General features: G+C 42.4%; 1 protein-coding gene across 2 annotated transcripts; it reads right to left on the bottom strand.

Moving 5' to 3' along the window:
- Positions 1-4,747: 4,747 nt before the first annotated feature.
- On the bottom strand, positions 4,748-12,480 carry LOC134137860 (C-type lectin domain family 2 member L-like). Of its 2 annotated transcripts, none has more exons than XM_062570973.1 (5): positions 12,360-12,480; positions 11,128-11,211; positions 10,242-10,429; positions 8,407-8,507; positions 4,748-6,808 (listed from the first exon to the last, which is right to left on the bottom strand). In XM_062570973.1, the coding sequence occupies exons 1-5, from the start codon at positions 12,451-12,453 to the stop codon at positions 6,691-6,693; spliced, it is 585 nt and encodes a 194-aa protein (XP_062426957.1). In that variant the 5' UTR covers positions 12,454-12,480; the 3' UTR covers positions 4,748-6,690. The 2 variants fall into 2 exon arrangements, with proteins under 2 accessions (XP_062426957.1, XP_062426969.1); XM_062570985.1 differs by having other exon boundaries at positions 12,366-12,480.
- Between the last annotated feature and the right edge of the window lie 2,461 nt (positions 12,481-14,941).

The following is a 14,941-nucleotide window of genomic DNA, read 5'->3' as shown; positions in this document are numbered from 1 at the left end:
CATTGTAGTCTTGTCTCCAGTCCTCTTTCTGGCTGCATTTCCTTTGGCTCCTGACTGGAGTCCCTGGACAGATCCTGGACCTGGTTCATTGCTTGCCTTGTCTGGGGCTTTTGATGGACTATTACCAGCACCCTGCTTCACTTGTTCCAATCAGACCCTTTGGTGAGGGCACTGCGTGTGCTGACGTCAGCCTCAGCTCCTGGCTTGCCTTCTCTTAGGTATACTAAGAGAACTGGGGCTTTTGATGGACTATTACCAGCACCCTGCTTCACTTGCTCCAGTCAGACCCTTTGGTGAGGGCACTGCGTGTGCTGACGTCAGCCTCAGCTCCTGGCTTGCCTTCTCTTAGGTATACTAAGAGAACTGGGGCTTTTGATGGACTATTACCAGCACCCTGCTTCACTTGCTCCAGTCAGACCCTTTGGTGAGGGCACTGCGTGTGCTGACGTCAGCCTCAGCTCCTGGCTTGCCTTCTCTTAGGTATACTAAGAGAACTGGGGCTTTTGATGGACTATTACCAGCACCCTGCTTCACTTGCTCCAGTCAGACCCTTTGGTGAGGGCACTGCGTGTGCTGACGCCAGCCTCAGCTCCTGGCTTGCCTTCTCTTAGGTATACTAAGAGAACATCAGCTATTATCAAGCATACTAAGTCCCATATCTGGCACTTTCAGTTCAGTAGAGATCAAGCTATGAGTTTTGTATTCCTGCATACTTTTCACTGTTGGAGCCCAGAACCTTGGCCCTGCAGATTTTATGCCCCCTCAGAACACTCAAGTGCCTGGGGATCTCTGAATTACTCCTGCCCATATGAAGACTTGAAGATCTCTTCTGTCCATGCCAAACATCCACTGAAGTAGATTACAACCCCTTTCATGCACAAATTCACCCAAAGCAAAGACATGGCTCTTACTGTAGATTGTATACCATTTATATGTGTACTCCACAGAATCAGAGAATGGTTGAGCATGGAAGGGACCTCTGGAGATCATCTGGTCCAACACTCCTGCTCAAGCAGGGTCACCTAGAACACGTTGCACAGGATCACGATCAAGGCGGGTTTTGAGTATCTCTGGAGAAGGAGACTCTATAATCTCTCTGGGAAACCTCTTCCAGTGCTCTGTCACTCTCACAGGACAGAAGTTCTTCATCATATTCAGGTGGAACTTCCTGTGTTTCAGTTTGTGCCTGTTGCCTCTTGTCCTGTCACATGGCACCACTGAAAAGAATCTGCCCCCCCCCCCTTGACTCTGTCAATTCAGGTATTTGTAGACATTGGTAAGATCCTCCCTCAATCTCCTCTTCCCCAGGCTAAACAGGCCCAGCTCTAGCAGCCGTTCCTCATAGGGAAGGTGCTCCAGCCCTCTGATCATCTTCGTAGCCCTACGCTGGACTCTCTCCAGTAGCTCCATGTCTCTCTTGTACTGGGGAGCCCAGAACTGGATGCAGTAGTCGAGATGAGGCCTCACCAGACCTGAGTAGAGGGGCAGGATCACCTCCCTCAACCTGCTGGCAACATTCTTCCTAATGCACCCCATGAGACCATTGGCTTTTCTGGCCACAAGGGCACATTGATGGCCCATAACCAGCTTGTTGTCCACCAGCACTCCCAGGTCCCTCTCTGCAGAGCTGCTTTCCAGCAGGTCGGCCCCCAGCCTCTACTGGTGCATGGAATTATTTCTCCCAAGGTGCAGGACCCTGCACTAGCCCTTGTTGAATCTCAGGAGGTTCCTCTCTGCCCAGCTCTCCAGCCTGTCTGGGGCTCTCTGAATGGCTCCACAGCCCTCAGGTGGATCAGCCACTCCTCCCAGATTGGTATCATCAGCAAAGTTGCTGAGGAGGCACTCTGTCCCTTCATCCAGGTTATTGATGAATAAATTGAACAGAATGGGACCCAGTACTGAGCCCTGGGGGATGCCACTAGCCCCAGGCCTCCAACTAGACTCCACACCACTGATGACAACACTCGGAGCTCTGCCTTTCAGCCAGTTCTCCATCCACTTCACTTTTCGCTCATCTAACCCACACTTCCTGAGCTTATCTAGGAGGATGTTACGGGAGACAGTGTCAAAAGCCTTGCTGAAGTCAAGGTACACAATATCCACTACTCTCCCCTAATTTTCTTCTTACAGTAGTGAGTGTAAAAATGTCTACCTCAAGTGCAGAGGTGAACTGCCAAATCTTAAAAAGGTTTTCTCCAAGAAAAAACCAACCTTGATTCTTCTCTGCAAATACAGGGCACTTTTTCACAGTCAAAGGAAATAGTTGGCTTGCTTAAGTTAACAAGGGCTTCTACAGAGGGTAGATGAACATAGTATAGCCTATATACTTTACTGTAGCCAAGAATACCAATCCTCCCCCAGGATGTTTGATTCTTGTTCATATGACTTATGAACTACAATTATGGAGCACAGTTATGACTATGTTCAACATGGAAACCAAACAATGAGACTGTTTTCTTTTCAGATGTGCTGAGTCAAAAATACTAGACAGACTAGCAGCTGAGTCTTACCTACATGACAAGCTAGACAATTAAACTGGGGGCTGGGCCGGTTTATCCTTTGAATAAAACACCAAACAAATACTTTAGATGTGGAATCTAATACTCAAAAAGTTCAGAAAGTAGTTATGTTTCCAAACTATGAGCCTGTAGCCTTATAGCATATCATCACTTTGTGAGACAAAACAACTAAAAAACCCTTGCATTTACAAAATGCTGTCTTACAAAATTGTAAAATCTACTCTGTGCTTACAGACTTGCATAGATTGGAATTAAAGTCCTAACAGCACAGAAAGAGAGATACAAGTTCTCTCAAAATATATAGCCTTTAGATAACCTTTATTGTGATATATACCGTTAAAGGCAGCTGCACATTTTCAGATATGTTGTCTCATACCTGTACCAATGTCAAATGCCCCAGTGCAGGCCTGTGATTAATGTCTAGCAGCTTGTGATGAGTAACTAACAGACACACGTACACTGAGCTCTTGGCATAAAGTACCCTGAGTTTAACATACATGAGTTCAGCTGCGGAAGGAAAGGTTACTGAGAAATACACCAACAAATTGACACCCCTTCATCACTGCATGTGAAAATTAGTTCTTCACTGCATCAAAAGCAAAGCAAATCAAGAGGTGTGTGAGCCTTGAAAATCAGAGCCCTGAGAAACTACATGCATAGCAAGATACCATCCATATTTTAGCAATTTACCTCTGTTTAACCTGGAATAACCACAGTGAAATTAGAGAAGAGAGAGGGCTTCAGAGAAGTAACTTTCAGTTTAATCTTCAGACTCCTGCACAAATATAATTTTGGTATCAGGTGAGAATCAAGCTATGTATGCTTATGCTTAGCTTGCTTACGGACACACGAAGGTGTCAGGAAGGTGGTAGGTGTGTGAGAGCTTTTAAGGCTCAGAGATCCTCTGCGGAAACAGATACTAATCACTTGATGCAATCTGCTATGTTCCATAAGCCTAATACGATGGCTTTTCAGAAGGACTTTGATTCCTACAGATTAAAAAGTGAACATCATCTTCAGTGACGGTGACTTTCTCTCAAGTGAAAAAAACAACCCAACTTTCCCCTACAGTATGCAATATCAGTAGCGAAAGTTTCATTTGAAAAACTGTTGTTACTCTCATGTTAAAAAAAAAAATGGAAAGGAAAAAAAAGTTCAATGTAGCATGTGTGTGGGGCGGGGAGAGGTTTGGTTTATTCATTCTCTGGATACAGAAGCAAAGGCAAAGCAAGGATCTGAAATGAACATGCTTTATCTTCTCAGTGGGGAAAAGTGGATATATAACTTTAGGGTACGTAAAGCACACCTTCCTTATGCATTGTAAATAACTGCTGAATTCCTGTTTTCACGGCAGATGTTTCTCAAATGATGCTGAACTTAACAAGAAAAACATAAAAATTACTGAACTGTTTTCTCTCAAATCAGTTGTAGTGTTTAAGTTTTTTCTACTTATAGAACATCTAGTATTTGAGCACTTTGGCCCCAATACTGTATTTAAACACTTTTTGCAGGGTTATACTGAAGTCCTTGCCTACATTTTAAATAGTCACTAAATCCTAAGCATACCATTGATTTTTTTTAAGAAAAAGGAACGGGCATTTCACTGTAGTAGTTCATTAAAACCCATTCTGAGTAAAGGGAGTTCACAGGCTTCATTCTTAGCATTATAGACTTTGGATGCTATAGAAGATGCTAATTACATCTCTAAAGAGTTGGGTTGTATTAACTCAAGTTATTATCTTCTGTGCTCATAGTTTCTCTAAAACCTCTTTTAAGCACCCAAATTTCCCAAATTTGCATTCTATCCATAGACGACTGATGGAAAAAAAAAATCCCTCAATCATAAGAGAGCATAAAAATTTTGTTATTCTATAGTCAAAAAGAATGTTCAGGTAAAGCAGCTCAGTAAAAAAGGTTAAGATGCCATGTGTTACATGAATACTTCTTATTCCTTATATGTTTTGCTAAATTTGTAAAATGTACCTCTAGTATTCCGATAATGTAAATACTCTAATAAGTTTGCAAGTGTGAGCAATAGAAAATTTCACCAGTCTCTCCAAAGGTACTTCACTGTGTATTTCAGCATTTCCATGCAGGTAGTTCAGCATTTCATTTAAATAATAGTTTGGTTAAAAGTCTGACATGTTTTAAAGTTTTAAAAAGATTAAATAATTGGAAAGTGGAATTCCTTCTGTTTTGTGTCAAATGTCATGTTTCATTTCAACCTCAACATTATTTTTAAAGATCTTTTCATATTGAAAATCTGAAAAATGTTATTTTGTGTCAGTGTACTTTTTATTTCCTTTTTTTAAATAGTGTCTGAGCTGAAAAACGGACACTGGCATAATATTAGCACATGCACTGCTGAACTCAGAAGCTCTGTTATTTATTAGCTACCTTCTCATGACTATTACACATTTCATATCCTTTAGAGTTAATTATTTTTAGAAGTCTGCAGGACAAGAAAATTACTAGTTACATATAAATTAACATAAGGTTATTAAGGTTATTCATACTGTAGAGTCCTGTTATTGTGCATGTAAAGACAAAAGCAATAAGAGTAAAGTGTAGTATAGCAAAATCTGTGATCATATATAAAATAACATCTGAAAGACACAAGTTATTACAACATCCATACTGCATGGTCCTGTTGTGTTAAAGTCCTATTGCCACAGAAAATAACACAGAAAATAAAGCGTAACAATACAAATACAGTGACAAAACCAGACAGCAATTGAATTTGCACAAAGCAGTAGTGAAGGCAAAAATAATTACCAAAAGGAAAAAAAAAAAAAAAAAAAAAAAAAAAGCAAATAACTTGTCAAAAATGGTGCCATTTCACGTTCTTGAACAAGAAAACACCTTCCCTTCCCTGAACCAACAGTGCACTCTAGTGGCTACTCAAAAAATCTTGCTTCTTTTAAAGCTCCATGTAGTTTGTAGTCCACTTTACAGCATTTCAGATGACAAGACCAATTATGCACACCTTAACAGATGGGCAGAAGGGAATCACAACAGTGAAGTACATCCTTAACTTCTGCGAAGTGGTATTCTTCCATTGGAATCAGCTAAGCAACACTGATTTCTGCCACATGAGGAATTGTCCCATATTTCTTAACAAAATACATTCATAACTTCTACTGCTGGGGTGATCTATAGTGGTTATTGATTTTAAGAATCTCTGATAGAATAAACAAACTCCAGTGTTTTCAGATTTTATTCTGAGCAGAAAGGATTTTGGCCCCTTACACACGAGAATTTCTGATCCTTTCTTCTCTAGAACAGCATGAATATTCCAGCCCCTCTATGAAAATAAATTGTTTTGCTTCCTCTTGACAAACTTCCCTTTTTGTTTGCAGCTTACCTGCTGCATATGAGTGGACAGAATTCAGTGGAACTGTGCCCTAGTTCTGTTCAGGCTCATATCTGTTCAAAAGCACTGGATGTTGCTATTAAAAATGGTATGTGCAAGGAACAAAAAAAACAGATTGTTCAGCCAGAAACTAACCATTGTTTGCAAATCTCACACTCCAAGAAGCATAAGACATGAGGTAATCATGAAACATCCTTTGCTATTAATTCTCTTATTCTCTATTTATTATTTTGCCACTGGCACCAAGCCAAGCTAATTTAACAAGATTAATGCAAAAGAGTAACAAAACATATAATGCAGCACACAGCTGCGCAGCAAGATGCACTCCATCAAACTGACAAAGTGAAATTCACAGTGATCCTGTCTAAAATAGCAGTACTAATTCCTGGCTTATGCACTGAGAGACACAGGCAGACAACACACACCTGTACACAGAGCCTGGCTAAGGGAAAGACAATACAACTATCTTCAAGTACACATCAAAAAGGAAAACAAAGACCAACTGCTTAGGATCCCACAAGAAAAGAGTTAATGGAAGAAATACTGGTGATATGGAGAAAAGAAACAAAAAGCTGAGCAGTAGCTAGAAAAACTGGGCACGAAAGCTTATGAAGACCCTGAAACAATTCACATAAATGACATAGTGGAAAAATAGAGCTTTTCCATGGATGGAGAATTCTGGCTACCAGAAAAGATATTCACCTCTAGGCAGGAGCTGAGAAACATTCTCAGGTTCCAGAGTATAATGTAGATTACATATTGACCTCTAAGTGGCAGAGGTGGTGGCTTTCCCCACCTCTATCGTGCTAAGCTGGTACTCAAGCTACAGACCCACTTCCTGGTTAAAGAACATCCAGAGGCTGAGACTCCTTTTGATTCAAGATAGGCACAGTTTCCAGAGCCCTTTACTTTGATCCTGCAAGGGAGAACAAAAGATACTATTACTTTGACACCCAGAATCAAATTACTTAGTGGTGCAAAGGGAACCAAACAGATTGCATATTCTCCTTGTACAATGTCTAATTTACTACAGACATGGCATCACAGAGAGGAAGATGATAGCTTGCACTTTGGAGAGAACACTGCAAAGATTGTGTTTTCCTTATAGGGACTGGCCCCAAGGATACAAAAATGTAGAATTTGCAGTGTATCTGCATCTTGTTTAGCAGCTGCTTAATATGAAATGTGTCCTTGGAGCAGACTGGAATTCATCTCAAATAACCTGTGCTATCAAGACAGTCTCCCTCTTCAACTTCCATATCCTTTTGCACACTAAAAAAGTTCCAAAAAAAGTTATGAAAAATGCCTTTCTCGTTTCCCTCTTCCTCATAACTGAAATGACACTACGGTTAAATGGGTGGTGAAAAACAGGAAATGAATCTGAATTTCTACACTATAGGTATTGTTATGTAAGAGGTAAGAGCCTCCTTCACTTAACTGTGTTTTAAAAATTGTAGTAGTTTTCTGAAATGCCAATGGGACAAACCCCAGTGTTAACTTAACTCTGGATACCCATTGAGCTTAGACACCAAGATGCTCACCCTTATAATGTCAGGAGGGGCAGTTTTAGACATGCAAAAAGGCAGAGCTATAAGAATGTAGGGAACTTCAAAGATGAAAATTAAAACATCTGTGGATGTATGTATCACCAACCCAAGAATAAGCAAAAGCGAGGAGGAGTGTAATTTTGAACTTAGATGCTTATGTTTTGCTTAGATTTCACATTAGATGCTTATGATCTTCACTGGATCACGTCCTCAAGACTTGCTGAGGAAGTGAATATAGTCAGGTGTCACTAGTGATGTCACAAACTTACGAAATGGAAAACATAAATATTCAAAGTTAATTTCAGACTTCTCAAATCTCAATTCACATTACTCTCATTAGCAATTCCACTGACTCCTGCTGACAGCTGCTCCAGTGAGAAGCAGCAGTCTTTCAGGAGACACGGAAGCATTCGCTGGGAGGAGCAAACCAACCCATGCTTGCCACCCGTGAGACAGAGCACAGGCCAGTTACTACAGAGTAGCTCACTGAATATAATTCACTTCACTTTTCCCTCCAGTAGATTTTTGGAAAAACATATCAAGAGAAGGATGAAGTCTCTCAATAACTTGTCTATAAATCTCATTTAATACGTTTCCAAAATATATTATATAAAAAGGAATTCATCTTATTGGATTCTTTTATTTCTGTCTTCCTTAAATTTGGTACCTTAGTGGCCTCTTGGTTTACCTTTCTCTTTGCTATACTCTCTGTTACCATGACTCGTCTTTCCATGTTACTTCTGAAACTAGTGTTACGAATCTTCATCTTAACTTTCACTTAATTCACTTAATTCTCATCCATCACAGTTTTAACAAAGCCATGTGAAATCTCTGTTGTATTCCATACTCCTTCCAGTCATCCTTTCAACATCATTACAGACATTTCTTTCAAAACACTGTTTATATCTGTATTAGTTTTCCTTTCTTATTCCTCTATAACCTAGAATCACTCCCATCATCAACTTACAGTTTATTATCTAATGCATTCCCATTAATCCAGAAGAATTCGTCATTTCTTTTATAAAGTCCAATCCATGGATCTTGCTTTGTTATCTTCACCATAAAATTCTGTATACAAGAAAAGAACATATGTATGTTCAGTTTTCAAAATATAATCTTTGATCAAGGGCTATTAAGCAAAAGAATGATCTTGTTTTCTCCCAGAAGCAACAATATCAAAGATTAAATGTAAAAGAATAGTGCAGCACCTGGATCTTGTGTAATCCACATAAATGAAAGAAAATCTACAACTTGATTAGAAATCAAAAGGACCCATTTTGAGCCAGAATTCCTGAAGTGATAGAAATTCCTACTATGAGAATGGAAGTTCACAACTGAAAATTAAGAATTTCTATGGAAATGCAAACACATCATTTTACGTTCTCTCTGGGGGCTGACCTTTTGGAGAGCAGCTCTGCAGAGAAAGACCTGGGAGTGCTGGTGGATGACAAGCTGACCATGAGCTATCAATGTGCCCTTGTGGCCAAGAAGGCCAATGGTATCCTGGGGTGCATTAGGAAGAATGTTGCCAGCAGGTCCAGGGAGGTGATCCTGCCCCTCTGCTCAGCCCTGCTGAGGCCTCATCTCGACTACTGCATCCAGTTCTGGGCTCCCCAGTACAAGAGAGATGTGGAGCTACTAGAGAGTCCGGCGTAGGGCTACAAAGATAATCAGAGGGCTGGAGCACCTGCCCTATGAGGAATGGCTGTGAGGGCTGGGCCTGGGGAAGAGAAGACTGAGGGGGGATCTTATCAATGTGTACAAGTACCTGAAGGGAAGGTGTGAAGGGATGGGGACAAACTCTTTTCAGTTGTCCCGTGTTTCAGGACAAGAGGCAATGGGCAGAAATTGAAGGACAGGAAGTTCCGTCTGAACGTGAGGGAGAATTTCTTCACTGTGAAAGTGACGGAGCACTGGAACAGGTTGCCCAGAGAGGTTGTGGAGTCTCCTTCTCTGGAGATCTTCAAGGCCCGCCTGGATGCAACCCTGTCTAACATGCTCTAGGTGACCCTGCTGAGCAGGGTGGGGTGGACTAGATCATCTCCAGAGGTCCCTTTCAACCTTACTGATTCTATGATTCTATGAACACTTCAGCAGCCAATAGATTTCTCCATCACTGAAGTTTCTTCATCATACTGACTCTTTGTTATCAGGTAGCAAGGATATATGGAAGACATTCCAGTGACAGAGAAGTAAAGAAAGATCCTCGACACAGTGCGTGCAACAGAATTGTCATTTGTGCCTAATATGCCTACTACCATACTTCTGATTCTGCTGGAATCCACTGACCTAGGGACAAGCTGTTTAGAACATTGAAGCAAGTGCTGTCAAGGCCTATAGCAGATATGGGAGAGTATATTCTCCTGTGTCTTTATGCTAGATGCAGTCTTTCCAAGCATTGCAGTATTACAGAAAGTTCAGGTGGTGATTATATTGGCTGTAATTAACAAACCTTGCTAAGGTTGAACGGTTTTTGTTTAATTAAAGATAAATCAGAAGCAACAGGTTTTCCCCTGACAGTGTTGAGTATTTCTGACTGTAACAAGCACAAAATTTACTTCAGGTTAAATTTTGTTAGAAATGTTAGAAAACACCCCAGGTGTTTTCCAAAATATTAACTGCTAAAGCTGATACTGGAGTTTGCAGGAGAGCAGGGACACAGCCTTCTGTACTCAGTGACTTGTCAGAGTCATCAGATTTCAAACTGTTCAGCTTATGAAGCTGAAAAAACACAAAGATTCATTGTGCAGCTCCCTAGAAGTGAGATGGCATGAAACCATCATTCACTTTCGGTTCCCTTACCAGTTCCTGATGATTTTCAATCACAAGGAGGGAAGCATTGTGTAATGAGCAGAAGTTTTGACTGGAGTTCCAGTTGGCTTCACTCTCTGAGAGGTAGTAGCATTTCCTTTGGAAATAGAGCCAATCTGTTGGACAGAGTTCCAGGGAAGGACAGCCAGCAAAATCCTTCTCCGAAGAACTGTTTACTGCTAAAAGACACAAACACTCCACCTATTTCTTCTGACCAACACTGGAAAAAGCTTCTAGAGCTTTTTAGCTTGTTTTCTGATTGTATCATCTAATCTCCTCCAGTTCTAACCATGATGTTATTATTTCTGCTCAGTAGAATTATCCCAAACTAATTGCATATTCTGGCTCCTGCACCCTTATGATTGCTGACACATCTTCAAAGTGATGATCACAGACAGATAGATAGAACTAGATGAGAAGTTGATAAAAATGTCTCCTCTTCTGTAAAATAAACATTTCTGACTGAAAACTATAGCTTCTTCAAATGTTACTTCCTTGTAGCTCATAAATAGCTATATTAATTGTATGTCATTTTCTGAAAAACTACCAATTGTTCTTTGCAACCAATCTTCTATTTTAATTTGTTTTATTGAATTTGGACTGAGATGAACAGTAAGGTTATAAATTTGAATGTTGCAGTAGGACTAAACTGAGTACTCAACTAACTCCACTGCAACTACTGAAGTGATTTCTCCAGCACTTAACCTCAGTTTTAAACAATATGTCAGATGGGACATCTATTTAACTTCAATATAAGTTTTATATAAACCCAATGAGGTTTGTTTTTTTAAAATCTACATGGACTTCTGACCACCTAGAATTTTAGTAATTACTAAGGCTAATTATAATTTCTTTTTAAATAAATTCACACACTTACCAAACTGAATACACAAAATCAAAACTGTAGCAACAACAAGCAAACCAGCAACACCTCGCCAGAACCAGATATTTGAAAACAGACCTGAAAAGAAGAAATGTCAGAATTTTCAAAAAGATAGCTGAAAAGGGGATAAGAGCCCAGGATCCATTAAGCTATTCCAAAAGAAGTCACTCTCCAAGGAAAGGAGGCTGGCAGCAGTGCTAGAATATGTGGCATTTACTTAGTTATCACAAAGCTGCTAAGAACTATCAATTACTATGAATTCTAATTACATAATTTAGCACTCATTCACAGCTAATAGTGAGGTAATTCCTTACCTCAAAAGTGATTCAAAAGGAAAGAAACTAATGTAGAACAAATGAGTGTGAGTAATAAGTCTGAGAAAGACCTGATGTCAGAGCATGGCACTGTTAAGAAAAGTGAGGCAATTCATTAACTCCAGAGCCCCAGACTTCCATTGAGGAATTCCTAGTCTCGCCCCACAGAGACACGTTTTCTAAATTCTTCTTTTTTTTCCCATCTCCCTTCCAGGACTGTGCATTAACCTGTGTTTGGTGGCAGGAAGGACTTGCCAGTCTATCATTGCTGCTTGTTGTTTCAAACTTCAGAGGCAACCGGAAGGGATGAAGCACCCAAAGTTTCTGTGAAAGACCCTCGCACTCCTGGTTACTATATGATCTGACAGCACAAGGGCGTCTTCGGAAAGCTTCCTTCCTTGCTCAGTGGAGTGCACAGGTGTCACTATGCAGCCTGCAACTGAACTAACATGCGATGCTGCTCGGAGGACAGGGGCAGCGCCCAGGCTCAGGCACGCTGCGGCCAGCAGGACACTGAAGCAGCGGGGATCGAGTGGCCTGTGCCAAGCCCTCTCTGCACGGCCTCCTTCCCCAAGGCTGAAGCCTCTGGACCCTCCAGGCCGGGCTGACACTGCCAGGGCAGGGGCACCACTGCCGCGACCCCCTGACCCTCTGGTGCCATTTCACCTCGCCAGCAACCGCATCTCCCCAAAATGGTCTCTGGTGCAGGACGGGAAGGGAGCTCGGCTGCCGGGCGGCTGCCAGGCAGAAAGCGCCAAGCAGGGCCGGCGGCGTCTCCCCGAGCAGCCTGGCTGCGTTGGGATCACGTCCCAACCCGCGGTCCAACAAGCCAACCCCTCTCTGCCCCTCCGGCAGTTCCCGCCCGGCTGCAGCCGAGGAAAGCGTTGTCGCCGCCGCCCCCCCGCCCCGCACCTTTACCCTGGGGAGTTCCCGTCCTCCGCCTAGGGGAGCCGTGGGGTGACACCCCACCGCCGCCGCCATCATCGCCTGCCCCTCTGCGACCCATGGGCGCTGAGCTCTCGCCCCGCCGGCAGGGGAGATCACGGGGCCGGAAATGCCGGAGGGGGCGGCGGCGGCGGCCGGCTGATCTCCCCTCCGCTGCCCCGGGCGCGGCCGAGGGGGGCGCAGCGCCCCCAGCTTCCAGGCCGCGGGCGAGGGGGGTGCACCCACCTGCTGTCCGGTGCACCCTCGGCGCCGCGGGCACCCGCGGGCTTCAGCTCCCCAGAGCTCGTCTGTGTTGAGCTGAAGCTGGAGAGGCCACAGCGGAGCCAAGTGCCTTCAGGAGTCCTTGGTTCCTGCCTGGAGGAACAGGAAAAGAGATGAGTGTTGGGAGAACTGGAGATCTTCAGCTCCCCTTTCCACACTGAGGGTAGACTTGGAGCTTTGTAGTGCTTGCACTGTTTAGGCCCACCATGAGTGGTTCACTTCTGCTCTTGAGTGTCGTCATCTTAGTCTACAGACTTCGTATCACTGCAGCATTGCAAGAAATCATACCACTCTATAATAGAAGAGGAAATGGGAAATAGTTTCAAGAAGAACTTGGCTTCCACTGGTTCTCACTGTGATTTCTCTGAAATCAGCAAATTTCTGGATGAGGAACATTTGGGAGGGTGTTGGGGAGAGTCCTGCTGCCTTTAAATTAGGTTACTAGTTAAAACTTGATCCCCTCTAAAAATCAGGCCAGTGATGGGCCTCCCACAGAAAAGCATTAAGTCTGATTATTCTGATGGGAACAAAGGTGTATGAGAAGTTGTAGCAATGCTTGAAAGACATGGCCATAGTTATCAGGAGGGTTGGTGTACAGTATAAGTATTTCAGATGGTATATTATGCACAGTAACTGTTTTACTCACAACAGATATCATCTGTAAAACATGTTCAAATATCCAGAGGAGCATGGCTGTCTTCAAGTGAGCACCCAGGCTCTGTGCAAGCAAAAAAATCAGTGGCAGTTTATCCAAAACCTTAAATAGAAAGCCAGGAGAATGGAGAGTTACACTTTATGCCTTCATTGCAATCTCCAATTGTTTTGATTTGTCAGGGATGTGAGCAGTTTTGAGGGTAGTCAGCTACTGAAAATTATCTCCAGGTGTTTCTCGTTACGTGTAGTAAAAAGCAGTATAAACTTCATATTTCCATAAATATAAATGGACTTGCAGTTGATTTTAGCCTTTGATTGCAGCAGCTGTTGGTCCAAGCAATGGAATGGGAGAGATGGACAGGCTAGCATGCCCAGGTTGGGGGCAGGTTTAGCTCAGTTGGTTAGAGCGTGGTACTGCTAATGCCAAGGTCGTGGGTTCAGTCTGGGTTGGACTAGATCTCCAGAGGTCCCTTCCAACCTTACCATTCTGTGATTCTATGAGAACACTCAGGAACAAATAGAAAGACAAAGAGTAAGAAAGATGCATGTGATCAAGGAAAGATGGCTTAAAACATGGCAGCTTAGGGGAAGTTAGGGAACTGAGAATTCCCAGAAGAGGGTGAATGGGAGAAAGGGCAGGTAATGGGTACAGAGAACATGACCTGTAGGTGCTTTAAGAGATTTTGGGAGACAGGAGCTCAGAGGAGTACAAATGAGAGTAGAGTATGGAATTAGGACAGTAGGAAGGCACAATACATGTTTTATGTAGTCAGAACAAGTTTTGCATCAAAGGAGTAGGGGAATGCTAATGCGCACAGTTACTCTTCTGTTTGCTCCTAAGAACAGGATATTCAACATTTATTCAGTGTTCTATTTCTGGCTATTTAGTAACAAAATTAGGCAAAAGTCTCATGAGTTAAGCAAAACAACCAAAAAAACTAGAACAGAAATGCCTTGTAAACTATTCCATGCACCCTCCTCCAAAAAGCTAGTACAGTTACTTAGTCTCAGGAACAACCTGACTCTGAAGAACTACCTGGCTCTCTTGCGATTTGATAAGGGTGTCAGACCTGCCTGTTACTAAGATCATAAATGACTTACTTGGCTTATAATCACAGAGTATTCAGACACCCTTTTCACCCTTACCACTAATGCAGAAGGTAATTTTTGACATTTTCAGGCCATCTTCCAAAAAGTGAGAACCTATAACATCTTCAGTTGTGAATCATTTGATGCTCCAAAACCCTTATAGTTATAACCCCAGGTGCTTCTTGTACAAGTGCTCTGAGTTTATTAAGGCCTTTGACCTCTCACATTTTGGCTAAGACACTGTTCCTGATGAACAGTGTGTAGTCTGCTGCTGTTATTGAGGAAGTGTGATTTGGCAGGCTCACCCCATGTGAACTTGCTGCTTCAGTGAGAGAGGGTAGCTAGTGAACTAGGAATAGACTAGCTGAGAGTTTGCACAGAGTATTCAAGCTGATCTTAGAGAAGAAGGAGAATTCATGCTTATACCAGTGTGAATGCAACATGTAGACAGAGAGCAGCAGGGACACTTTTCCAACCCACTCTGAGCTGCTAGCATGTAGGATCACCTCTAACTCTCCTATCTTGTGCAGTAGCTCAAGCCATAT

This window comes from Rhea pennata, chromosome 1 (assembly GCF_028389875.1).
Source record: "Rhea pennata isolate bPtePen1 chromosome 1, bPtePen1.pri, whole genome shotgun sequence".
NCBI classification, from domain to species: Eukaryota; Metazoa; Chordata; class Aves; order Rheiformes; family Rheidae; genus Rhea; species Rhea pennata.
The sequence above is the reverse complement of the archived record's forward strand: the minus strand, read 5'-3'. Positions and strand labels throughout refer to the sequence as shown.